The following is a 27970-nucleotide window of genomic DNA, read 5'->3' as shown; positions in this document are numbered from 1 at the left end:
TCAATTCTTATGGAATTAAATAAGGGACAAGTCACCCTGGACCATTCAAGTGGGGCACGGGGGTGGGGGTACACAGGTTACACAATTCAAGTGTTGATGAAGCTTCAAAGACGATATTAGGGACAAAATTCATTGCTTAAGGATTAATTAAGGAAATCTCAGCACAAATTTGTTAAGGGCAAATCATGTTTAATGAAGTAATTGGAGCAAAGTGACTGGGGAGCTGTGCAGAAATCATTGAAGGTGGCAGGACAGGTTGAGGAGCAGTTAATAAAGCGTACGGCATTCTTGGCTTTCTTAATAGGGGCATAGAGTACAGTAGCAAGTAAGGTATGTTGAACTTGTATAAAGACTAGTTCGGCCTCAGCTGGAGTATTGCAGCCAGTTCTCGGCAACGCCCTTTTGGAAAAATGTGAAGTCATTAGAGTGAGTGCAGATTCACAAGAATGGTTCCAGGGATAAGGAACTTCAGTTACATAGAAAGATTGGAGAAGTTTGGACTGATCTCCTTGGAGAAAAATGTTGGTTGAGTGGAGATTTAACAGAGGAATTCAAAACCATAAGGGATCTGGACAGAACAGTTCAGCAGAAACTGTTCTCGTTGTGGAAGGATCGAAAACCAGAAACCAGCAATAGTGACATGAGGAAAGATGTTTTCTCGCAGGAAGTTGTTGGGATCTGGAATAAACTCCCCGAGTGTGTGGTGGAGGTGGGTTCAATCAAAGCATTCAAGAGGGATTATTGTCTGAAAAGCAAATATGTGCAGAGTTCAGGGGAAAGACAGCACAGTGTGACTAGGTGAATTGTTTCTTCAGAAAGGCAGCACAGACATGAGGGGCTGAATAACCTCTTTCAGTGCTGTAACCATCCTAAGATTCTCAGAGACATTGGTGGGGGGAGAATCACATTGTTTGAAGGGCTTGAGATCAATAGATCTCCTTCTGTTCAAAATTGTTCACAAATTACACTGCAGCTCCATGGTGGTTCGAAACTTTGTAGTTTGACTGGGCAAGATGCATAGAGGGGCTAATCCGTTGAGGGACCAAAGCCCCTCAGCGGTTGGGTGTTCTCTCCTTCTTACATGTCTTGTTGGATCGCCTCTTTGAATAAGAGAAAGATAGCATCTATATTGTTACACACATTATTTATTCACACAGTCCTCCAGACATTTTGCTCGTATTAATGTACGACAGACGGGTTATGGCTCTTAAATACTCTCTGACAGCAGCCGTTTGTATATTTCCTGAAAACAAATCATCAGGGATAATTCTTCCAGCTTTAACCCAAACCCCTCCTGGCTACCCTACCCACCCCCTTCACACCTAAACACACTCGCTCATTTAAACTGAAGAGTTACAGCAATCAAAGAAATATTTGGTGCTGTTCATCTTTCTGGACCTTCCAGCATCGGGTTACTTTAATTCCACCGTGGGAATAGATGAGCTCATATTTACAGTTATTTTTTCATTTGAGTGTTTTTTTAATATTGTGTTGCTTTGCAACTTATTCAGTTGTGCACCTACAGCTCGTTCCCCTTTAAGCACAGTTTTGTTGGTTTCTCTCTGTGGTTACCATCTGATACCCCCTTGTGGATGATGGTGGTAGCACATTGAGGCTGTACATAAATGCCAAAAACAGACAGGGATCTGTAAAACAAGACTCAGGAGTCTAAGCGGACTACCAACTTTTCAAATATGGGAAAATACCAGGTTGGGAAGAAAACGTACAGGACACGGGACAATCAGCAATATTAAGGGCACAATCCCCCAATTTTTATCGGTCACCCTGCTTCCTAATAAAGGGAAGTTTCCCACGTTGTTTGACTAAGATTCTCTCAGTACAAAGAGCGTAAAGCCAACAGATAAAGCACGCCATGGATTCTCATCCAATTTCAATGGATAGTCCATGTAAAGCATTGGAAAAGACCCAAGAAATGGTCAACAATGAAAAAAAAAATTACTATTGGGATGGCTGTGTTGCAAGGCCTGAGATAGTGTTGGATTTGAATTGCAGTTGTTAGCTATGCCTCAGCATAGCATTAAGATGTTTTTCTTTCGTGAACAATGCTATGATGGAGACAAAAATATATATGAAATCCTACTAAAAATGTTTTCAGCTTAAACAATTAAACTGTGAAAATTATCCTGCTTTTTAATCAAATCAGTGACATTTTATTATGCAGTTCTTGGTCTAACGGAATTGTCACATACTCATTGTAACAGTACGGTTGTTACTAGATTAATGGTTCTGATTCATTGAATGAAACATAACTGAACGGGTAACTTTATGTAGCTACTGTAACTGAACAGTTACTGCTACTCGAAGCAATACTAGTTCAAGAATATCTTGGAAATGCATCAAATAAGTATGTTCTGCAATCAGTGCTATTGGAATAGATAGAAGGCAAGAATATAAGTAACTCAGCACTTGAGAATCAAGCAATGGATGAAACATTTTTAATTCTACAGAAAGAAGATCGATACTGTTATAGTGGCCAGAAGGACACTGGGAACATCAATAGATATTTCCGTGGGCTTTGTGGAATATGAACTTCCCTATTGAGCGGGTAGAGAAATGGGAAATGAGCAGCAGGAGTTTAAAGTCCACTGCTTCAACCCAGGCCAATATTCTGTAGGCCCCTGGGCTTGTACGTGTGTACTGTAAGCCGTGGCTGTGGTCTTTTTCCATTATGTAAATAAAAGGGAATGGTGTTGGAAGACTGGCTTTGGCGAGATTATTACAAATACAAACCATCATATGGGCAGCACAGTGGTTAGCAATGTGGCTGCACAGCACCAGGGTCGGTCACTGTCTGTGTGGAGTCTGCACATTCTCCCCGTGTCAGCGTCGGTTTCCTCCGGGTGCTCCGGTTTCCTCCTCCTAGTCCCGCAGGAGTGCTGTTCGGTAATTTGGATGTTCTGAATTCTCCCTCCGTGTACACGAAAGGCACCGGAATGTGGCGACTAGGGGCTTTTCACAGTAACTTCATTATTATCAACGTGATGTGGAATTCTTGTCCTTGTTCTGGATTCCTCCACTTGAGAAAATGGATTCTCTGCAACAATTCTCTCAAACTCTCTTGGCGTGGTAAACACCTTGATTACATCACCGTTCAATCTCCTAAAATCAGGGGAATATAATAATGAATACGGTATAATAGTTAGAATTTAACACTTTAAGCCCTGGTATCATTCTGGTGAATCTGCAGTGCAAGTCCCCAATCTCTAGGACAAAGTGTCTTTCATGAGATGTGGCTCCCAATACTGAACATAGCACTTTAAATGTTGTTTGACTACCGCCCTGTGATGAGATCTGATTAGAGCACCCAAATCGCTGAATTCCACCACAATGCCTAGTCTCTAAATATCAAAAAATGTTTTAAACTAGATGACACTTCCCCATATTGAACTGCATTTGCCACGGTTTAGTCCATTCACTATCTTTCTACATCTCTTTTGCAATTTCCTGCTTCCATCCATGCAACATCCATCTTGATTTTTAAAAATTTGTTCATGGGGCTTGGGAGTCGTCGGCTGGGTCAGCATTTATTGCCCATCCCTAATTGCCACATGTAGGCCAGCCGGGTAAGGATGCCAGATTTCCTTCCCCAAAGGACATCAGTGAACCAGATGGGTTTTTACGATGATCGATAATGATTTCATGGTCACCATTAGACTTTTAATTCTAATTTATTGAATTCAAATTCACCATCTGCAGTGGTGGGGTTTGAACCTGGTTCCCCAGAGCTGAGTCTCTGGTTTACTAGTCCTGTGACAATGCCACAATGCCACCACCTCCCCACATAGTATTGATGTGGTGTAATCTGCAAACCTGGACACACAGCTCACTATTCCTTTACCCAAGTCATTAATACATATTTAAAATCTCACCAAATTATTAACTCACCAATTTATTAACTTTCATTTGAAATCCAAGTTCTCTGCCACTCATCCAAGTACCATACCAATTCTCTCAACAAGCTATCTTCATTGATTTATAATCAGCCCTTGACTTTGATATCTCACATTACCATATGTGATAACTGAGCACCTAGTAAATACTGGCAGGATTGGGCAGAGTCAACATGGATTTATGAAAGGGAAATTTTGTTCGACAATCCTATTGGAGATTTTTCAAGATGAAGCTTGCAGAAGAGATGAGAAGGAACTAGTGGCTGTGGTGTATTTGGATTTTCAGAAGGCTTTCAATAAGGTCCCACACAAGAGCTTAGTAAACAAAATTAGAGGGTATGGGATTGGGGGATTGGGAATTGGTTAATGGACAGAAAACAAAGTAGGAATAAACCGGTAATTCTCAGTTTGACTAGTGGGGTGTCACAAGGATCAATATTTTGGTCCAGTTATTCACAATATAGATCAGTGATTTGGGTGCAAAGAGGTTTCAAGGAGAGTTAGACAGGCTAGGTGAGTGGGCAAGAACATGGTAAATAACGTCGCCAAAGCCCCAGATGACAATCTGCTTTCCATCCTTCAGGGGGAAAGCTGACTGATGGTGATTTAACCTGAGGATGACCACACCTCAGACGAGGGGAAAGGTTGAGAAGGCGGGCCTTCATGAATAACCTCAAGCGGTACGGGAATTGAACCAGAACCTAGCTGTCCAGCCAACTGAGTTAAATCAGCTCCACATGTAGAACATAATGTGAAGTTATCCACTTGAATATGAAAAACGGAAATGCAGAGCATTTTTAAATGATGAGAGATTGGAAGTGTTGATGGCCAACAGGACCTGGGTGACATGTTCATGAGTCACTGACAACTAGTATGCAGCAAGCAATGAGGAAGACAGAGGGTATGTTGACCTTTATTGCAAGAGGATTTGAGTACTGGATGTCATGCTGCAATTATATGGAACCTTAGTGAGGCTGATCTTGAATGTTGTGCACAGTCCTGGCCTCCTTGTGCCATAGAGGAATTGAAATTAATGTTCACCAGGTTGATTCCTTGGATGACGTGATTGTCCTCTGAAGAGAGATTGAGACTGCACCTGTTTTCTCAGAAGAATGAGAGGCAAACTCATTGATTCATACACAATTCTGACCAGGCTAGACAAGCAGATGCAGAAAGGATGTTTCCCTTGTCTAGGGGTTCTAGTACCAGGGGACACAATCCCCGAATAAGGAGCAGGCCATTTCAGAGTTAGAGGAGGAAGAACTTCTTTATCCAGAGGGTGGTAAATCTTTAGAATTCTTGTTTATTAGTGTCACAAGTAGGCTTACATTAACACTGCAATGAAGTTACTGTGAAAATCTCCTAGTCGCCACACTCTGGCACCTGTTCGGGTAAACAGAGGGAGAATTCAGAATGTCCAATTCACCGAACAAGCACGTCTTTCGGAACTTGTGGAAGGAAACCGAAGTGCTCGGAGGAAACTCATGCAGACACTGGGAGAACGTGCAGACTCTGCACTGGCAGTGACCCAAGCCGGGAATTGAACCTGGGTCTCTGGCGCTGTGAAGCAATAGTGCTAACCACTGTGCTACATGCCCTTCGTCGTGGAACTGCGGAGGCTGACTCATCGGAACCTGAGTCTGACATGGAGTCTCAGCCAATGAAAGTTGCATAAGGTCCAGTGGCGCCAGCCGACCCCAGCATGGTAGAACCACTCGAGCATTTAGCCCGAAAATGTCACTCCCCAGTCCATTACACCCTCCTGGTCTGGCGCAGCGGCCACCTGAGAGACAGCCCTGAGCAAAGAGAACAAAGGATTTTCCCCCTCCAGCCATCACATGGTAGCACAGTGGTTAGCATTGTTGCTTCACAGGTCCAGGGCCCCAGGTTCGATTTCTGGCTTGGGTCACTGTCTGTGCGGAGTCTGCACATTCTCCCTGTGTCTGCGTGGGTTTCCTCTGGGTGGTCCAGTTTCCTCCCACTGTCAGATAATTTGGACATTCTGAATTCTCCCTCTGTGTAACCGAACAGGTGCCGGAATGTGGCAACTAGGGGATTTTCACAGTAACTTCATTGTAGTCTTAATGTAAGCCTACTTGTGACAATAAAGATTATTATAATTATGAGATGGACAATGTGTTGGACTGGGGGGTTGGGTTAGGTTATAACCCTACCCAAGGCCATGGGGTCTGCACCATCAGGTTCCCCATGGTCTCACCTGAGTATGATCTCCCCAGATGAGGGGTCGGAGCTAAGCCCTTAACATAGGGGACCATGGGACTTAAATACCCTGGCCCCAGTGTGTGCCAGGTGCGGGAGATCTTTCGGGGAGTAGGAATTTATTGAATAGGTGAATAAATATTGTGTTTTGCTAATCCGTCATCGCTTCCATTTGGTCGCCTGGAAATTTACACCTTCCCTTCAAACATACATGATATTTATTCCGCTTTCCAGATTCACCAAGCAGTTCACCAAACAATCACAGAAAGCTCCTAGAAAAATGATAACGCAATTTGTTAGCATCTGGTTACAAATATTGTCCGATATAGATACAGCATGGGTCATTAATATTAAGAGGAGCGCAAACATAATTCAGTGTTAGTTTGTGTACACCCTCTAGGTGATCCTAGCACAATTATTAAACAAACCAGGGAGTACAAATTTTACTTTAACGGCATCATTATTATTAATTTGATAGGAAAGTATGCCATTGATTTTTTTTATAACACTGCAGACAATAACATTGATTTCGGTGACTGCCTCTGACCTCATCAGTGTGTTCTGCACATTCTGCTATGTGGACCTCGTGCCAGTAAATGCATATTTGGGTGAAAGATTCAATACTTGCAACCAAGATAGAATGCACAAGATCTTTTTCATTCTGATGAAGAGGTTGAAGACTTTCTCCTGTGTGGGTTTATGATATTCAATACCTGTATAATTATTCCCTACAAGAGGTGTAATTGGATGCTGTTTTATCCGTATCACCAAGATATAAAGTTAAATGACTTCTGAGCAACAAAGTGGAATGATTGAACAACTTCGGTCTTCACTGTTAGTGAGAAAAGTTGGAGTCCTCGGGTGTCTCTGCGATACATCTTTTAAGAAGACAGACTGAATAGTTCACAATTGTATCAGTGTTTCTTTGATCAGAAAGTATGAAGACTCTGCTGATTGATGCTTCTCACTACAATATATTTTCAAGATCTCAACAGTTCATAGGCTCCAAGATAAAGTGGGATAATAGGTAAGTATGCAAAAGGACAAGACTAAAGTCAATGGAAAAAGGTGTTGAGAATCATATGCAGTGTACAGCAGGTTACTGATCCACTAAGCCCATTATGCACACCTGTCCTGGCAATTTCACCCCACAAAGCCTGCTCGGCAAATTCCATTAGCAACAAAATAAACAGAACGCCGATTCCACCCTCTGTTCACAAGGCAGTTATGGATGGCAACAGGCTTCTATCCCAGCTCATCCAAGTGACTTTGGGCACATGTATTAGGAGTAGGAGTAAACCATTTGACCCCTTAAGCCTGCTCTGCCATTTGATAACATTGCCTACATTGAAAATGAAATGAAATGAAAATCACTTATTGTCACAAATAGGCTTCAAATGAAGTTACTGTGAAAAGCCCCTAGTCGCCACATTCGGGCGCCTGTTTGGGGAGACTGGTACGGGAATTGAACCTGCGCTGCTGGCCTACCATGGTCTGCTTTAAAAGCCAGCTATTTAGCCCTGTGCTAACCAGCCCCAGTGACTACTTCAATTCAAATGTTCTTTATTGGTTATAAAGTGATTTGGACATCCTGAAAGGTGCTGTGTAAATGCAGGTTTTGTGTTTCTTTCATTACACCAGCATGCAGGAGGCAGAATGATTGGAAATCCAATGCTTATTCACCTAGAATGGTTAATCAAAGAGTAATCAACTGATGTTAGGAAAGTGTCGATTAAGAAATCACTACATTTACAAAACAATTCAACTCTGTAACTAATCCAACTTTACCATTCTGACCTCCCTGACACCAACCATAAATAGCACCTGCCCCTTTTACGCTTATGACACTATCCCCAGGATTTGTCAATCAGATATGTACCAGCAGCTCAGGAAAAATATACTTCGAATTGTTGGTCTGAATTTTTCAGAAACGAATGATAAATGGTGTAAAAATTCAGAAACTGGATTGTTTCCCCTTCCATCAGAAGCTGTCATACACATAGGGCTGAATTATTGCACCCCGCCCACCGCGGATGAGCCACGGACAATGGAGATTTCCAGGCGGACGCGGCCGGAGAATCCCGCCCATTGTGTTATACACTGAATTTGCAGCCTATCTGGGGTGAACATAGGATGGTGTAGAGGTTTGTAAAAACCTATGTTTTTTAGGAATCTGGTGACAAATATGAATTTCATTAACAGACTTTGCAAGAGTAATAAAACGGGCAATATTGTGTATTCCCTGGTTTGTATCAATCCCAGTTTTTAGTTTTACATTTATTTTGGTGAGGCCCAGATTCTCAGACCTATGATCTTTAACATGTCATCAGAATTGTGTCTACTTTAAAATTTGAACTGCGAGTTATATACTGGTTTAAATTCAAGTGCTAATTTTGAGATATGTATAGCATTTAATTTTGTGGTTCTAAACCTTAAAAGTGATTCCCCTCAACCGCATCCCATGACCACAAACACCTACCTTACCCCCTCACGCCCCCCACTGCCTCCCCATTGCCTCAACCCCAACCCCATCCTCTCATCTTGCCTCTTCACCTCACTTCCCCCCACCTCGCCTCACTCCTTCACAACCTCACCTCACTTCCTCACACCCTCATTTCATCCTCCACCTTAACCTCCTGACCTCACACCACCACCTCTCCTCCCTCATCTCACCTCAACCCCACCTTCTCAGCTCAGTCCCGCTGCCCTCCCCCTCACCTAACTCCCCACCTCACTCTCCACTCCCTCACCTCACTCCCCATTGCCTCACCTCACTCCCCACTGCCTCACCTCACTCCCCACTGCCTCACCTCGTATACCTCCCCCACCTCACTTACCTTCCCCTGCACCCACACCTCACCTCTCCCACTCCCTCACCTCACAATCCCCTCACTCTCACTTTATGGCCCCTACCTCATTTGTCCTGCCATGAGAGCATGCACATACGGCACACATACACACACTCACCCCCAGCATCCAATTAACTCTAAAATGATTCAAGCTTCTGATCTTTGGGCTCTTTGCAGTCTTTTTGGTGGATTTTTCTAAATTGGAACTGTCATAATATCCACTCATGTATATAATGAGATGCAGACAGGCAGTGATTGACACACAGGATAACCAATGAACACACACGACACATAACGACCAATCACCAGACAGGACACCACCACTATAAAGCACACAGGGCATTAAGACTCTTCCTCTCTCTACAGGACACAGCTACTGAGATAGTAAGAGTGCACAAGCCAGTGAGCACTATCACCATGAGGTAGAGAGTTAGTCTGGTCAAGCCAGTAGGAGGTTATCTGTTAGATTGATAGAGTGTCAACTCACAGCAGACGATGTACAGCAAACAGGAAGTTCAATAAAACAGTGTTGGACCATCTCCTGTGTCAGAAGCCTGTTTCTAGTTTCACTGCACCCAGTTGCAGTCAACGTTGAACCAACTTACTTAACACTTCATGGTACCAGAGTGCTATTAATACTAACGAACCTACCTCGAGTGCATCTGCAATGACCAGCAAGCAGCCATCCAGCAGCATGAAAAGGATCCAGCCTCCTTCGCAACTCCGGATCTCCGGCAACCTCGGCGCCAACTGGAAAGTCTTCAAACAAAAGTTCTTCCTGTACATCGAGGCCTCCAACCTCGAGGCAGCATCAGATGCCAGAAAGATCGCGCTGTTCCTCTCGACTGCAGGGGATCACGCCATCCACATCTATAACTCGCTTATGTTTGCTGATGGCGAAGACAAGACAAAGTTCAAGACAGTTCTGCTGAAATTCGACAACCACTGCGACATTGAGGTGAATTAGAGCTTTAAACGGTACATCTTCCAACAGAGGCTTCAGGGTAAGGATGAACCTTTTCAGTCCTTCTTGACCCATCTCCGCATCCTAGCGCAGTCATGGATTGATTCCATGATCCGGGATCAGATCGTTTTCGGGGTCTAGTCCAACTCCCTGCGGGAGCAGCTCCTCAAAATCAAACAGTTGACCCTCTCCGTCGCCATCGAAACGTGCGTTGTCCATGAGCATGCCAGAAATCGCTACTCCCGCATCAGGGCGGCGGAAACTGCAAAACTGGCCTCCCACGAGGCAGAAAGGGTGCAGGCCATAGCGAAAATGCAAGGCCTGAGCATCGAGGAGAGTGGCCGTTTTGCGCACTTTTCTCGGGTCCCCACGCATGCGCGCCACGACCGGGTGGACGATTAGGCCGAAGACCCTGAGACGCATGCGCGAACGTCGGCCGACCGCACTGCGCATGCGCGATGGCTCACAGAACGTACTGACGTCAGCGTTATGACGTGTCCGAATTGTGGCCCCGCCCATTTAAAGCGGCAATGTCCAGCCAAAGGCAGGCAATGTCTACTGTGTGGAAAGCCTGGCCACTACGCGGCCTTCTGCAGGTCCACTCCACCGAACAACAGCCAGTGATCCCAGCTGCAGCACAGACGTGTCCGCTGCGTACAACAAGGCATGCAGGATTCTGATCCAGACAGCCCAATGGACCCCGATGATGACAACCTCGAGTCTCCATATCGGGTTGGCATCATCACCACACACGAGTTGATCTCTACTGTGCCTACCAACCGCCTTTTGATCCTCAGTGTGGTTCCTGACGACGAGTGGTGTGCCGTCATCACGGTCAACCAGTCTCACATCCGATTTAAATTGGACACTTGCGCGTCTGCAAACCTCATATCACAGTCGGACCTCGACAGCATCCGACACCAACCTAGCATTCTTCCACCAGCCAGCCAGCTCCTTTACTACAATGATAATGCCATAGTTGCCAGTAGGTCGTGTCAGCTAGGTGTCTCGCACAAGGAAATCAAGGTGACGTTGAGATTCAAGATCGTCTGGCCTGACAAGGCATCCCTGCTCGGTGCTCGCGCATGCAAACTCCTAAATCTGGTAAAGCGAGTTCATGCCATGTCTTTGACACCGGCGACGGCCTTGCCCAATGCGAATCTCCAGGCTGAGATAGGCGACATTCTCACACAATACCACAGTGTGTTTGATGGGATGGGTACGCTCCCAAATCACTACAAGATATTGCTCAAGCCGAGTGCCACCAGGTCATCCATGTACCACGCCGGGTGTCGGCTCCTCTCAAGGATCGTCTGAAAACGCAGCTACGAGAGCTCCAAGACTAGGGCATCATCTCAAAGGTCACGGAACCCACAGACTGGGTCAGCTCCATGGTCTGCATCAAGAAACCCTCTGGCGAAGTCCGCATTTGCATTGATCCCAAACAAAGACCTGAATCGCAACATCATGCGAGAGCATTACCCGATCCCGAAGCGTGAAGAATTGACCTGTGAGATGGCTCACGCGAAATTCTTTACCAAGCTGGGCGCCTCCCGTGGCTTCTGGCAAATTCAGCTGGACGAGTCCAGTCGGAAGCTGTGCACTTTTAACACTCCGTTCGGCAGGTATTGCTACAGCCGCATGCCTTTTGGTATCATATCAGCTTCCGAAGTATTTCATCACATAATGGAGCAAATGATGGAGGGCATCGAGGGGATACGAGTCTATGTGGACGACGTGATCATCTGGTCCACGACGCCCGAGGATCACGCCTCAAACAAGTTTTCCAGAGGATTCATGAAAATGGCTTCCAGCTCAACAGGGCCAAATGGTCGTTTGGGCGGTCCACTATCAAGTTTTTAGGTGACCACATTTCACAGCAAGGTGTGCAACCTGACGCCGACAAGGTGCTGGCCATCAATGCCATGAAGACACCAGAGGACAGAAAGGCGGTCCTCCGCTTCAATTTTCTCGGAAAATTCATTCCCAACGTGGCATCCCACAACACGGCCCTCCGGCACCTCATTAAAAAGTCGACAGTGTTCCAGTGACTTCCCGCACATCAAGCGAAGTGGCTTGAGCTGAAGGCGAAGCTCACCACAGCCCCAGTACTGCCGTTCTTTGACCCAACCAAGGATACCAAGATATCCACAGACGCAAGCCAGGACGGCATTGGGGCGGTGCTCCTCCAGCGAGACAATTCCTCGTCCTGGGCTCCAGTGGCATATGCCTCCAGGGCCATGACTCCAACCGAACAATGGTATGCCCAGATCGAAAAGGAGTGCTTGGGTCTCCTGACAGGAATAGTCAAGTTTCATGAGTACGTATGCGGTCTGCCAAAGTTCACGGTGGAAACAGACCACAGGCCTTTAGTCCACATAATCCAGAAGGATTTAAATGACATGACACCTCGACTGCAGCGAATTCTTCTTCGTCTCCGCCGATATGACTTCTAACTTGTCTATACACCAGGCAAGGAGCTGATTGTCGCGGATGCCCTATCCCGATCCATCACCATGCCACGTGAACCGGGCGACTTCATTCGCCACATCGAGGCACGGGTGCAGTTTTGTGCCAGCAACCTCCCAGCCACTGATGAATGAGTTGTCCAGATATGCGAAGAAACTGCCAAAGATCCTCTACTGCAGCGCGTGATGCAACACCTTGCCCATGGCTGGCAAAAGGGGCAGTGCCCCCAGTTCTTCAACGTGAAGGACGAGTTAACGATTGTCGAGTGGATCCTTCTTAAACTAGATAGAATCGTCATTCCCCAAAGCATGCAAGCCAAGGGTCTCAGACAGATCCATGAGGGTCACCTCGGGGTCAAAAAATGTCGACGCAGAGCTCGGCAGGCAGTCTACTGGCCTGGCATCAGCCAGGACATTGCCAACACGGTCCTCAACTGCACAACATGCCAGAAGTTTCAACCAGCTCAGCCCAAGGAAACAATGCAACAGAACGAGATCGTGACTTTTCCGTGGTCCAAGGTGGGGATGGACCTCTTTCACGCAAATGGGAGTGATTACGTGCTCTTGGTCGACTACTTCTCCAGCTACCCGGAAGTGGTGAAACTGTCGGACATCACGTCCAAGCCAGTGATTAAAGCCTGCAAAAAGATGTTTGCCAGGCACGGCATACCACTCACAGTAATGAGTGACAACGGCCCATGTTTCTACAGCCAAGAGTGGTCCGACTTTGCACGATCCTACCACTTCAGTCACATCACATCCAGTCCCCATTACCCGCAATCAAACGGGAAGGCCGAAAAAGGGGTCCATATTGTCAAGCGGTTGCTGTGCAAGGCTGCAGACTCAGCCTCGGACTTCAATCTGGCGCTGTTGGCATACAGGGCAACCCCTCTGTTGACTGGTTTGTCTCCGGCGTAGCTGCTCATGAACCGCAACCTCGAGGACGACTGTTCCAGCCATCCATGTTCCAGACCTTGACCGCCTCACGGTGCTGCAGAAAGTGCAGCGATCCAGGGACCAGCAGAAGATCACGTATGATGCTCATGCCAAGGATCTACCTGCGTTGGCTCCAGACAATGTTGTTCGCGTCCAGTTGCCTGAGGGAGGTTGGTCAGCCCCAGTTGTTGTCGTCAGGCAGGCTTCCCCCAGGTCCTTCATTGTCCAAATGGCTGATGGTTCCATTCTACGGCGCAACAGGAGGGCGCTACGAAAGGTTCCCTGCCCACCGCCTGGCCGCACTTCTCCGCATGTCATCATGCCTCCTCCGGACATCTCGCAACACGAGGCCACCGACATGGCAGCAATCCCGCCTGCCCGAGTGCCGGCGTCCAACCCTCTACCTTGGAGGCGATCGACAAGAATTCATTGCCCGCCACAAAGACTGAACCTATAGACTTAAATCTGGTAAATTTTGTTCAGTTTGCTCTGTATCTGCACGATAGACACCTTCCCATGTACATATGTTCATTCACTCACCACATGTATATAATCATGCATGTATATACATTGCCACGTTCCAAAATTTACTTCAAAAAGGGGAGATGTCATAATATCCACTCATGTATATAATGAGATGCAGACAGGCAGTGATTGACACACAAGATAACCAATGAACACACACGACACATAACAACCAATCACCAGACAGGACACCACCACTATAAAGCACACAGGGCATTAAGACTCTTCCTCTCTCTACAGGACACAGCTACTGAGATAGTAAGAGTGCACAAGCCAGTGAGCACTATCACCATGAGGTAGAGAGTTAGTCTGGTCAAGCCAGTAGGAGGTTATCAGTTAGATTGATAGAGTGTCAACTCACAGCAGACGATGTACAGCAATCAGGAAGTTCAATAAAACAGTATTGGACCATCTCCTGTGACAGAAACCTGTTTCTAGTTTCACTGCATCCAGTTACAGTAAATGTTGAACCACTTACTTAACCATCAGGAACCAGCAAACTGCTGAATGTCAGAAGCAGTGGAGCAGCTCACTGAAACTAATCTGAAAAAATGGCAAAGCTGCAACTTTCATGTTGATAGTTCTGATTTTTAAAATAAAGTTCATCACTCTGGACGATATTACAACACCGAGCCCCACTCCCCCAATTGTCCCTTAGTCCCAGTGTTTGGCACTGTCTGCAAACCTCTCTCTTGGTCACTGCTCAGTCAAATTGATCTGTGTCACTAATACTATTAACCATCTCCAGAGCAAAAGTACACTTGTGGACTTGTCAGTATTTTGGGGGCACTAGTTTTGCTACGAGTGTGGCGATGCTTGATCATCATCATAGTCTTTCCACCACTATTTGTTCTTAAAAATGTTTCGCTCGGACTTCAAAATCACAAAAATCTTCAGATCTTTCACGCTTTCTGTATCCACAGGATGACTGCCTCTTTAACAGACTCGTTCTCTGAGGTGTGAGAGTGTATGTGATTGTTTTATTATACTGTATTTTTTTCGAATATACAAATTTGCATTGCACTAGTATTTTACTGTTTGCTGGACGAAGAGCTTTCCAGGAATGGGCAGACCAACTGTTTATGTATCAAATGTATGGAGGAAGGATGGAAGGAAGGAAAGGAAGAAATTATTTTAAGTGCTAACCTGTCGGTAATAATATATTGATGACAATGCAAAGTTATTTATCTGCAGAGTGTTTCACATTACTGTTCTGAAACTTTCTCCATTTTTGCAATAATAATAGCACCATAATGCGAGTAGAAAACGTGCTTTCTTCTTGATGCCTTGTCTGCCATTTCCATTGCTGCTGTTACTCCGTATTCTCCTCATGTTACACATTTTTAAATACCTGTCATGAAAGTTTATATACTCTTTTTTTTACCCGCACCAATTATATAGTGGTGTATTTTATTTAAATAATTTCACATGTCAGCAATTAGATGATTTATTTCCCGTCAGGCAAGTACACATTTAAAGAAAAGACTTGCGTGTTTGTATCGTGCCTTCCACAACCTTAGGACATCTCAAAGCACTTTGTAGCCAGCAAAATACTTTTGGTGTGAAGCTGCTGCTGTTATCTCGGCAACCAGTTTGCGCAAAGTAAGATCCCAACAATAGCAATGTGGACAAGATCATCTGTTTTAGTGATGGTGGTTGACGGATAGATTTTGGCCAGGATTCTGGGATGAATGTCTCTGCTCTTATTTGAAACAGTGCTGTGGGATCTTTTACATCCATCTGAGAAGGAGCCTCAGTTTAATGTCTCACCTGAAGGGCAGTACCTTGGACAGTGCAGCATTGCCTTTTGCACTGTAGATTCAGCCTAGAATTGTTGCTCAAATCCATGGAATTGAATTTAAAACCAATAACCAATGATCCCTGTATTATGGGCGAGGTGTTTTCAGAACCCCAAAATGTATCATGGAGTTCAACCAACCTCTCCCTTTAATGGATTGTTGCTTTTGAAGCACACGGCTTGTTCCCCAGGTGTGATATTACAATTATGGACGCGTGATTTTTTAAAACAAAATAATGTTTATTCCATGAACTCAAATGAACCTATTAAATAAACATTGGACCTCTTGACACCCCTTACTTCAAAGATAACCCCGAAAATAATACAACACTAAATAATCCCTGAAAATGTTCCTTCAAACATCCAAAAGGCTTCAAACCTTCAAAACAGTAACACACCAGGTCACAGAATATATATATTTTCTGTTGAATGGCAAAGATATATCAGATTGGTTCACGTCAGCTCCAGCACCTTGCTTTTCTTCCTGCAGCTCTCTGGAAACACGCAGACACACATAAGCTGCTTTTTCAAACTGAAACCAAAAGCAGAAGTGAGCTCAGCTCCCCCCTGTGACATCACTTCAGTAATATGATCAGCTTCATCTGTTAAAGGTACATTGCTTAAACATCCATTTCTTAAAGGTACTCTCACATGACACTTGTAAGCAGAGCGTTCATATGCAGCCATGGAGTAACCTGAAAACAAGAACAACTCACAAGCTGTTCCATTTATTGTGTGACCACACAAAGAAACGTACCAGGCACTAAAATGCACAATGAAAGTATTTAGAGGTATAACCCACAGCCTTCCTATTCTGAGGTGAAGAGGCTAATTGTACTTCCTTGGCTGTTGCCTAGGTACAGTCAAATCGGACTGGAAATTGAATTTGAGACCTTATGATCTTTATAGCTTATTCTACTTTGCAGAAGTGAAAAGACTAGGAAAATGTTTAACTACAGAAATAGTGGTAGGATTTACTGCGCAACCCACCACATGTTTCATGGTGGTGGGAAGTGAACCGCCATTGGTTGGTGCCGGATAATCTGGTCTCACTGTTATTAACAGGGCTTCCTGTTGAATGCACCCCTCACCACCGTGAAACCTACAGAGGTGGTGCGCCGTCGGCAGGACTAGAAGATCCCACCAACATGAATGGCTGGAAAGTTCTGGCCAGTATCTCTAATAATCCATTTGATGTCCATGCAACTCCTTTTCCATATTAAAAATAAATTACTGTGCATGCTGGAATTACAGTGGATGCAGCTTTGACAAAGAGTGATCTGGACTCGAAAGGTTAGCTCTTTTCTCTCCCTACAGATGCTGCCAGACCTGTTGAGATTTTCCAGCATTTTCTCTTTGGTTCCTTTTCCATATTTCTCTGTCCAGGTTTTACTCACTCACTTTCTGTCTGTTTCTCTCTCCCTTCTGGCTTCCTGATTTCATGTATCTCTTAAGTGCTTTGACTATGTTAGACGTGGAAGAGAGTATCCTTCGCAGGTTCCTCTTCAGTGTTCCATTTTCTTGATGGAGATATTTGCTTGTGGTCTCACTGTTACCCCTGCTTTGCCGAAATGGGAAATTAATTTAAATTAAAGTGTTGAGTTTTAAAAAAGAGATGTTTCAGCTGAGACCTGTATTCAGAATTTTCAACAACTCTGATGAAAGTAGCTAAAATGTTGACAAATATTTTTCTTTTTCAGATGGTGACTTATACTTTTGGGTAATATTTTCCCGGTAATAATTTCCCTATGTGTAGAAGTAATAGTCCTTGGTCTTAGTGGACTGACAGTTTTCTTTTGCCAGGGACTGGCAGAGTTGTAAATTTTCTGTGGTTTGATTTTTCTTACGGAAATGACAATATCCTTCTCTTTATGATCAACAGCACTGCAAAATACAGCCTGATAACATTTCTGCCTCGGTTCTTGTATGAACAGATCAGAAGAGCTGCAAATGCTTTCTTTCTTTTTATAGCCTTATTACAAGTAAGTCTAACTTGGACATGTTTGGGTAAAATGCTGCTCTAATTTCAGATTATTTCTCCTGATGTTTTCCCCTTCATTGTGTCCGAACTTTATATAAATTGTTAAATCCTTCTCACTGACCCTCACCAACCTAAGGATTTTGAGACAAATTCTAGAGTGCGGTACACCAACTGCATGAAATCAACTGATGCAGCAAAGTGGGATCTCCAATAATTTAATGAGTCAGTTTGTTATCTCCATTCCTCATATGAAGTCAGACAGTTGGCAGTTAAATTTTCCTTTCCGCTTCTACTCATGTACATTAAAGCCACTCCATTACAAAGAGTTTTATGATAGAAGCTTTAAACATTTTTGAAGGAAAGGCAAACTTAAATAGTTCTGGTGTGGGGTGGCACATCTCTTTTAATATTTATCATTGTTTTTGAGAAATTGTGCTGAGTGCTGACTAATTTAAAGTTTTAAACAATCGGGCCTGCTTCTTGGTTTGTATTTTTTATTGAAACATGTTGATTTCCAGCTAGAGCTTTGTCTACTGGTGCATCACTTACCACTGCTGAACAAGAAACTGAGGGTGACTTCATTCTTAGCAGCCCTAGTTTGGATTTGTGCTAATGTAAAGTGGCTTTTAACCACACTGAAATTTATGATTGTTGCTTTGAAGGCAGAAACTGGAGTATGATCTGAAATAACCCATTTTACTGTATACTCAGCAGAAATTTGTTAGTGATCATTACAACATCTGTTACAGCTCTTTCCTGTCTCCTGACTTCTTTAATAATGATCAGTTGAAATTCTTCTGTCAGTCATCATCTTAACAAAAAGTACACGAATCAGCACTGAAAATAAGCATTATGATTTATGCCACATCGCTCCAGTAAGATTGCTAAGGAAAAGGTGTTTGGTAAGATGAGGTTCTGATTCTCATTTGCTCAAGCTGTTGCCTTGCTTGGGTGTTTCTTGCATAATCTTAATTTCTTTCACATGATTTTTTAAAATTGAGCTGGATAGGTAGTTCCTGCATGGATAGCAATCTACTTTCTTCTCACTTTTATTGTTCATTGAAAGTTCTTAAAGTCAGCACCTTTGGTGGGAAAATTCATATGGATGGTGAGATGTACCCTAAAACTGAATGCTGTCTCACATGTTCTTGCAAGTTATTCCCAATAAATTGGTGAATAATTATACAATTTTAGGACCAATATTTCTGGCATGCATCACTAATTCCCGTAACAGCCTCCCGAACAGGCGCCGGAATGTGGCGACTAGGGGCTTTTCACAGTAACTTCATTTGAAGCCTACTTGTGACAATAAGCGATTTTCATTTTCATTTCATTTCATAATGTATATGGGGGAAATGGGAGAAGAGGCTTATGCATTTTCATTCCAGTTAGAAAACATGCAATTACTTCATTTACAAGTAAGAGAATATTTACTATTATCTTAGTAGTTCATTCCTGATAAATGTTTACTTCTGATAGTTGTTTCAGACTCCATATATAAATTGGAAATTACAGGAATCAGCCAAATCCTTGGTTCATACCTGAGCAACCGTTGGATGTGAAGTCACAGGAACTCCTGCCATTCAGCACTGACATGCTGGAAGTGATTGATCTAACAATTTCAACTAGCACTGACATGCTGGAAGTGATTGATCTAACAATTTCAACTTGCACTGACATGCTGGAAGTGATTGATCTAACAATTTCAACTAGCACAGACATGCTGGAAGTGATTGATCTAACAATTTTATCTAAGTGGCTTAATGATTGTCTTAACTTTTCTTATAAGTTTAACTAATATATTAAAGTTTTTTGAGGAAGTAACAAGCAAGATGGATAAAGGGGAACCTGTAGATGTGGTGTACTTGGATTCCAGAAAACATTTGATAAGGTGTCACATGAAAGGTTACTACACAAGACAGGAGAACATGGTGTTGGGATATTAGCATGGATAAAGGATTGGTTAACTGACAGGAAACATAGACTAGGGATAAATGGTCCTTTTCTGGTTGGCAACCTGTAATTAGTGGAGTACCAAAAGGATCAGTAGTGGGGCCTCAACTATTTTCAGTCGACATCAATGACTTGGATGAAGGGACCAAATGTATGATAGCTGAGTTTGCTGATGGCACAAAGGTCGGTAGGAACGTAAGTTGTCAAGAGCATGTAGGAAGTTTGCAAAGTAACAGGTTAAGTGAGTGGGCAAAAGATGGCGTATAACATGGGAAATATGTGAACTTGTCCACTTTGGCAGGGAGAATAGAAAAGCAGGGTACTGTTTAAATGGAGAGAAATTGTAAAACTCAGTGGTAAAGAGGGATTAGGGTGTGTTGGTTTATGAATCACAAAAAAATATATGCAGGTGATTCGGAAGGCAAATGGAATGTTGCCATTTATCGTAAGGAGATTAGAATATTAAAGTAGGGAGGTTTTATTGCAGCTGTATAGGGCCTTGGTGAGATCACATCTGGAATATTGTATACAATTTTGATCTCCTTATTTAATAAAAAATATATATAATTGCATTTGAATCAGTTCAGAGAAGATTCACTTGACTTATTCCTGGAATGAAGGGCTCATCTTATTAAGAAAGGTTGAAAAACACCTATTGGTGTTTGGAAGAATAAAATATTAGATTTTAATATGTAAGATCTTGAGGGGCTTTGATAGGTAGATACCGGGAGAACATTCCCACATGTAGGAGTGAGTAGAACTAGGGGGCACAGTTTAAGAATAAGAGATTTCCTTTTTAAGACAGAGATGAGAATTGTTTTCTCTCAGAAAGTTGTCGGCATGTTGGATTCCCTTCCTCAGAAAGCAATAGAGGCTGGGCCGTTGGATTTATTCAAAGTAGAGTTAGACAGATTTTTGAAAGACAGAAAAGTGAAGGGCTATGAATGGCAAACAGGAAAGCGGAGTTGAGACCACAACGAGATCAGCCATGATTATACTGAATGGAGGGGCAGGCTCGAAAGGGTGAAGGGCCTACTCCTGCTCCTAAATCTCATGTTTCTTTGTTAACTGTTGTCATAATAATAGTAGCATTGTTGAATTGTAGTTTGATAGTTTTCAATATTGCTTTATTACCTAGGAGCTAAAGTCATCAGAATATTTTCCCTGGTATTCTAAGTTCAATGAATAGTGAGGAATAAAGATAAAAGCAGAGGCAGAGGGTGTCCGCTTCAATGAATATACGAGTTATTCTGTGGCAATTCTGTCAAATCCTTTCATTATATCATTTGTACTAAGGTGTAAAGCCTTTACTGCCCTTCATAAAATTATCTGTCAATGTTCTTAACCATGGCTTCTGAAAAATATGTATCTACTGTTTAATTTCTATGTGACTCCCTGCATATTTCCAGCTGCCCAACACATGTGCAGCATGGATTCTCAAACCAATGGAGACTGTTTCCTTACCTTTGGCCTCCTTTCATTTTGTTTGGATGCTGCAGGTGGTAGTTTTGGTAGTTATGTTCGCTTCTTCATTTGTTTTGTGTAGTGTTAGTCAACTTAAGGAGCTAGTAATCATGCACATCTTCTTAATACCTCATTTTGTTCTAACTCCGATTTAGTCATCTTTGAAAATTATTGATTAACCCCTGGGATGTTCGCATCACTTGCAAAGCAAAAGATTATTATTGATTCCTAGTTGCCCTTAAAAAGGTGGTAGTGAGTCTGCTTCTTTAACCATTGCTGTCCATATGATGCATGTGCTGCCACAGTGTTATTAAGTTAGAAAGTTCTGGGACATTTATCCAGCTGTGATGTAGTGGTGATATAAGAATATAAGCAGTCAGGGGACATAGATCATAAGAAGTAAAAGTAGACCATGTGACCCCTCCAAACCTGCTCCACTATTCAGTAAAATCATGGCTCCACTTCCCCGCCCACCCCTTCCTTTGTTCCGCAATGTACAAACATTTATCCACCTCCTTCTTCAATATACTCAACAAACGAGTTGTATGCAGAGAATTCCAAATATTCACAAACCTCCTCGTGAAGATTTTGAACAAAATTTGAACCCCAAATGGCCGATTCCTTATCCAGAGACTGGCACCTAGTTCCATAGAATCCCTACTGTGTAGAAGGAGGCCATTTGGCCCATCAAGCCTGCACCAACTTTCTGAAAGAGCACTCTACCCAGGCCCACACCCTCACCCTATCCACATAACTCCACCTTACCTACACATCTTTGGACACGAAGGGACAATTTTAGCATGGCCAATCCACCTAACTCAGCTAGGAGGAGCAGCCTCTTGGCATCTAAGCTGCAAAACCCTCTCAGAATTATATATCTTCATTGAGATTACCTCTCCTTCTAAACTGCAGAGAATATAAACAAATTCTACTTAATCTCTCTTCATAGGATTAACCTTTTATTCCAAAAATCCATCTAGTGAACTTTGTTTGACCACCCTCTAAGGGAAGTACGTCCTTCCTAAGGTAAGGAGACAAGCTGTAGTTGTGGTCTCGCCCACTAATTACAACATTCCAATCCAAAATTAATGTTTGTTCCTACTCTGTATTCTGTCTGCTACTGATTCCTCAATTCATAGTAACATGGTGCCCCCAATACCATGAGATATTTGTCTTAACCAGGATGATGTCTGACTTTGTGTAGAGCAGGGAGCTTGAAGTTGATAGTGTTCCCTTCTGGGTTTAGAAGGTGTTGTCTAATAAATCTTGGCAAGTTGCTGCAGTGCATCTTGTAGGTAGTATATACTGCAGCTGTGGTGTGCTTTTGGTGGAGGGAATGAATTTTCAAGGTGCTAATCAAATGGATTACTTTGCCGTGGATGATGTTGAGCTTCTTGAACAACAGTTCCCAAACTATTGGTCACAACCTCAATTGGAGTCACAGAAACAGAAGATGTGGTTGAGAAATAAAGTCACGCTAATCTCTGGTACCTTGCCCAATTGCTGGTTCATGAGTGAGTTTTAATAGTCAGTATCAATAGCCCGTCAACTGTGGGAGGAGCTAACCCAGCACCATCTCTGACACCATCCCCTCTATGGAACACATGACAAACAATTTCAAGATATGTTACTAACTCTTTCTTGATGAGAAATGTAAGCTGGTCTTTCTGTTTCTGCAATATTTATATTATATGAATTATTCTTTTGTCTCCCTGTTTTGATATGCACTGTCAGGCACTCGAGTTAAGATGTTAGAATACCTCAATGCCTGTGTTAGGAAGAAACCCGTACATGAGAAGAGAAAATCTAGATTAGAACACAACAACCCTACCTGAAAATGTATTCTAAAGAAGGAATTGGGGGCTGTTGGGTTAGTTCTCCTACAATTGACGAGTTATTAATACTGGCTGTTACAATTTTCAGATGAACCAGCAGTTGGGTAAGTTACCAGAGGTGGTCACAACCTGTAGAACTGCAATCCAGTATAAACTACATCTGTATACAAGTCAGTTGTTTGTTTAAAACCAAAATCAAGAACCCTTATTAAGGTGGGTTCTTCCTGACCAGACACACGGCCAAAAGTTTTCTGTCTCTACACTGAGGACCTGGGATTTTCATCATAGATTTTTATATTTATGTGATGTATTGTATATTATATATGCAAACTTTGATAAACATGTACGGAATTGCTTTATTGCTTTTTTTGGCATCTGGGGTGACATACAAATTTTGAAATTAAAAATGGGGCTGCATTGAAGAATAGTTTGGAAAGCGCTGATGTTGCACAATACAAGTAGTAAGTGTTGCATCATATTTTTAACCTTGTGACTTTGGGGAGTCAGGAAGGGTGTCTCATGCCATAGAATACACTGCCTCTGATCTGCTCCTTCAACCACAATATTTGTGTGACTGGTCCCACTAGGTTGTGGGCAAAGTGACAGCCAGGATGTTGTTTGTGGGGAATGCTGTTGAACGTCAAGGGGAGGTGATTAGACTCTTGCACTTGTGCTTTTATTACAGTAGCTTTTGCTCTCATTGTTGCTGATGTGATTTAAATTAAGAAATGTAACCAAAATGTTCTTGTTAAAACTAAAAATTGATTGTTTGTTTTAGCAAATTCCGGATGTCTCCCCCACAGGAAGGTATACCACTTTGATGCCACTTATCTTCATCCTCACAGTTGCTGGCATCAAAGAAATCATTGAAGATTATGTGAGTAGAACTGATATTTTGCTTCTGTTACTCAAAGAATAAACTATCACGTAACACATTTCTCAATAATTCTATTTTAGTGGGTCCAGGAATTTGAATAGTCTGAAAACCATAGTAGATATAATAATCTTGCATTTTAAATATGATTTTTTGTTCTAACAGTGGAGGACCTTTTTATTTTTGACTGTAGGATCTGAACAAGTTAATATGTGCTGCTAATATTTTTACAAGTATTATTCAAAATATGCAATGGGAGAATCCGTAACATGGGGTTTGTCTTTCTGAATGCTCAGCTAGTGAAAATAGGTAAAAACAGCTAAATGCTAAGGTATTCATGTGCCTTGAGATCTTTAATTATCTGGATAATGTTCAAAACATGAAGAGCATGTTAGAACGGCGCCGGTGGGACTCAGATTTTTTCAGACGATTCGTGCGCCCCCCCCGCCGATTCTCCGGTCCGGTGGGGCGTCGGAGAATCGACCCGCCGGGGGCTGGAGTGAATCCCGCCCCTGCCGGTTGCTGAAGTCTCCGGCACCGGATATTCGGCGGGGGCGGGAATCGGGCCGCGGCGGTTGGCGGGGCCCCCCGCTCGATTCTCCGGCCCGAATGGGCCGAAGTCCCGCCGCTAAAATGCCTGTCCCGCCGGCGTAACTTAAACCACCTACCTTACCGGCGGGACAAGGCGGCGCGGGCGGGCTCCGGGGTCCTGGGGGGGCGTGGGGTGATCCGGCCCCGGGGGGTGTCCCCACGGTGGCCTGGCCCGCGATCGGGGCCCGCCGATCCGCGGGCGGGCCTGTGCCGTGGGGGCACTCTTTCCCTTCCGTCTCCACCATGGCGGAGGCGGAAGAGACTCCCTCCACTGCGCATGCGCGGGAATGCCGTCAGCGGCCGCTGACGCTCCCACGCATGCGCCGCCCGGAGATGTCATTTCCGCGCCAGCTGGCGGGGCACCAAAGGCCTTCTCCACCAGTTGGCGGGGCGGAAATTCGTCTGCCGCCGGCCTAGCCCCTCAAGGTTGGGGCTCGGCCCCCAAAGATGCGGAGCATTCCGCACCTTTGGGGCGGCGCGATGCCCGTCAGATTTGCGCCGTTTTGGGCACCAGTCGGCGGACATCGCGCCGTTTCCGGGAATTTCGCCTGTGATCTTTCATGGGTTGTGTGCTTTGCTGGCCAGACCAGCATTTATTGCCCATCTCTAGTTGCCCTTGAGAAGGCGGCTACTTTCTTGAACCACTGCAATTCATGTAGTGTACACACACAGTGCTGTTAACAAGGGGGTTCCAGGACTTTGACTCAGCAACAGTGAAGGCAGGGAGATTTTGTTCCAAATCAGGATGGTGTGTGGTTTGGGGAGGAACTTTTAGGCAAAGAGATTTCCATACATCTTCCATCCTGATCCTTCTAGGTGGTAGAGGTCACGGGTATGGAAAGTTCTGTCTGAGGAGTCTGGTGAGTTGTTGCAGTGCATCTTGTTGATGGTACACACTACTGCCACTGTGCATTGGTAGTGAAATGAGTGAATGTTGAAGGTGGTGGATGGGGTACCAAACAAATGGGCTGCTTTGTCCTGGATGGTGTTGAGCTTCTTGAGTGTTGTGGAGCTGCACTCATCCAGGCATGTGAGGAGTAGTACATCACTGACTTGTGCCTTGTAGACGGTGGACAGACATTGGGGAGTCAGGAGTTGAGTTACATGCCGCAGAATCCCCAGCCTCTGTTCTGCTCTTTTAGCCACAGTATGTATACTGCTGTTCCAGTTCAAGTTCTGGTCAATGGCAACCCCAGATGTTGATAGTAGGGATTGCGATTCAATGTCAAAGAGAGATGGTTAGATTTGCTCTTGTTGGACGTGGTCATTGCCTGGTACTTGTGTGGTGTGAATGTTACTCGGCACTTATCAGTCCAAGTTTTGATATTGTCTGGGTCTTTCTGCATTGGGCATAGACTGTTTCAGTATCAAGGGAGTCGCAATTTGGATTGGATTTGATTTATTGTCACGTGTACCGAGGTACAGTGAAAAATATGGTTCTGCGTACAGTCCAGACAGATCGTTCCATACATGAAAAAACATAGGACATACATAGACATGGACATCGGGTGAAGCATATGGAGTGTAGTTCTGCTCAGTAGAGAAGATGTGTGAAGAGATCAGTTCAGCCCATAAGAGGGTCATTCAGGAGTCTCGTAACAAGCTGTTTTTGAACCTGTTAGTGCATGTTCTCAGAATTCTGGATCTCCTGCCCAATGGACGAGGTTGGAAGAGAGGATAACCTGAGTGGGAGGGGTCTTTGATTATGCTGCCTGCTTTCTCAAGGCAGCGGGAGGAGTAGACAGAGTCAATGGATGGGAGGCGGTTTCGCGTGGTGGACTGGGCTGTGTTCATGACTCTTTAGTTTCTTACGTTGTTGGGCCAAGCAGTTGCCATGCCAGGCTGTGATGCAGCCAGATAGGATGCTTTCTTTGGTGCATCTGTAAAAACTGGTAAGAGTCAATGTGGACATGCCAAATTTCCTTAGTTTCCTGAGGAAGTAGAATCATAGAATCATCAAATTTATAGTGCCTGGGCTGATTTAGCACAGTGGGCTAAAGAGCTGGCTTGTAATGCAGAACAAGGACAGCAGTGCGGGTTAAATTCCAGTACCAGCCTCCTCGAACAGACGCCGGAATGTGGTGGCTAGGGGCTTTTCACAGTAACTTCATTGAAGCCTACTTGTGACAAGCGATTATTATTATTAGAAGGAGGCCTCTCGCCCCATCGAGTCTGCACCGGCCCCTGAACAGAGCACCACACTTAAGCCCACCCTATCCCCATAACCCAACCCAATCTTTTTGGACACTAAGTGCAATTTATCATGGCCAAGCTACCTAACCTGCACATCTTTGGATTGTGGGAGGAAACCGGAGCACCCGGAGGAAACCTACGCAGACACGGGGAGAACATGCAGATTCCGCACAGACAGTGACCCAAGCCGTGAATCGAACCTGGGATCCTGGAGCTGTGAAGCAACTGAGCTAACCACTGTGCTACCGTGCTGCCCCAATTATAGGCCCTGTTGTGCTTTCTTGGTCGTAGCATCGACGTGGGTGGACCAGGACTGATTGTTGGTGATGTGCACACCTAGGAATTTGAAGCTGTCAATCATCTCCACCTCGGCAGCATTGATGCACGCAGGGATGTCTATGATACTTTGCGGCCTGAAATCAATGACCAGCTCCAAATGGTACTAAACGTTGCTGAAAATTGATGAAAAGGCAGAAGATGTTTATACCTAGGAAACTATTTTGAGGAACTCCTGAAGCAGTGGTTACAGACAGGAAGGGGATTGATTTAAACAACCCTGAATTATCCTCTCACGACCTGTCCGTAAACAAAAACGTGCCTTTGCTTTTTGATTTTCCTCTTTACAAGTATTTTTTCCAACCCTTAAATTTGGAGTGTTCCAATCCTCTATGAATAACTTGCACAACAAACTCGATAAGATAAGAAAAGGGCTGGTTTATTTTATATACACACAAAACATGGGAAAAGGGTTCCACAACATTGGTCTCTTTTGCACTCATACAATCAAAAAGGGATTAGAGATAGAAAGGGATACAAGGGGCAAGATCATGATAAAAATACGAATTATGATTTTATGAGTTATGAGACTGAGATGATTGACCTCCAACAAGCATAACCATCTTTCTTTGTGCTAGGTATGACTCCAACCAGCTGACAGTTATCCCCCTGATTCCCATTGACATCAGTTTTGTTTGGCTCTTTGATGTCACATTAGAAAAATGATATTAAGGGCAGTCACTCTCACGTCACCTATTAAATTAAGATCTTTTGTCCATGTTTGGACCAAGGCTGTAATGAGATCAGGAGCTGACTAGCCCTGGTGCCAGTGAGCAGGTTATTGCTGAGTATGTGCTGCTTGGTAGCATTGTTGATGACGCCTTCCATCACTTTGTTGCTGATAGCAAGTGAACTCATGGGGTGATAATTGGATTTGGCCTGTTTTTTGTGGATTAGATATAGCTGAACAATATTCCACATTGCTGGTTAATAGCCAATGTTATAGCTGTTGGCTTGGCTACCTGCGCCCCACAGGTAGTTCTGGAGTACAAGTCTGTAGAGCGATTCGTGGAATTTTGTCAGGGCACATATCCATTGCAGTATCTCGTGCCTTCAGCCATTTCTTGATATC

At 44.0% G+C, this 27970-nt stretch overlaps 1 protein-coding gene across 4 annotated transcripts in view; it reads left to right on the top strand.

Moving 5' to 3' along the window:
- atp8a2 (ATPase phospholipid transporting 8A2) overlaps positions 1–27970 on the top strand; it is an 890601-nt gene that overhangs the window by 160380 nt on the left and 702251 nt on the right. For 3 of the 4 annotated variants that reach the window (XM_072476889.1, XM_072476890.1, XM_072476891.1), the window contains exons 3-4: positions 17554–17653; positions 23683–23781. In XM_072476889.1, the coding sequence (XP_072332990.1) occupies positions 17554–17653; positions 23683–23781 (199 nt within the window). The remainder of the gene's footprint in view (positions 1–17553; positions 17654–23682; positions 23782–27970) is intronic. The other variant, XM_072476892.1, reaches the window with a different exon arrangement.

This window comes from Scyliorhinus torazame, chromosome 15 (assembly GCF_047496885.1).
Source record: "Scyliorhinus torazame isolate Kashiwa2021f chromosome 15, sScyTor2.1, whole genome shotgun sequence".
NCBI classification, from domain to species: Eukaryota; Metazoa; Chordata; class Chondrichthyes; order Carcharhiniformes; family Scyliorhinidae; genus Scyliorhinus; species Scyliorhinus torazame.
The sequence above is the reverse complement of the archived record's forward strand: the minus strand, read 5'-3'. Positions and strand labels throughout refer to the sequence as shown.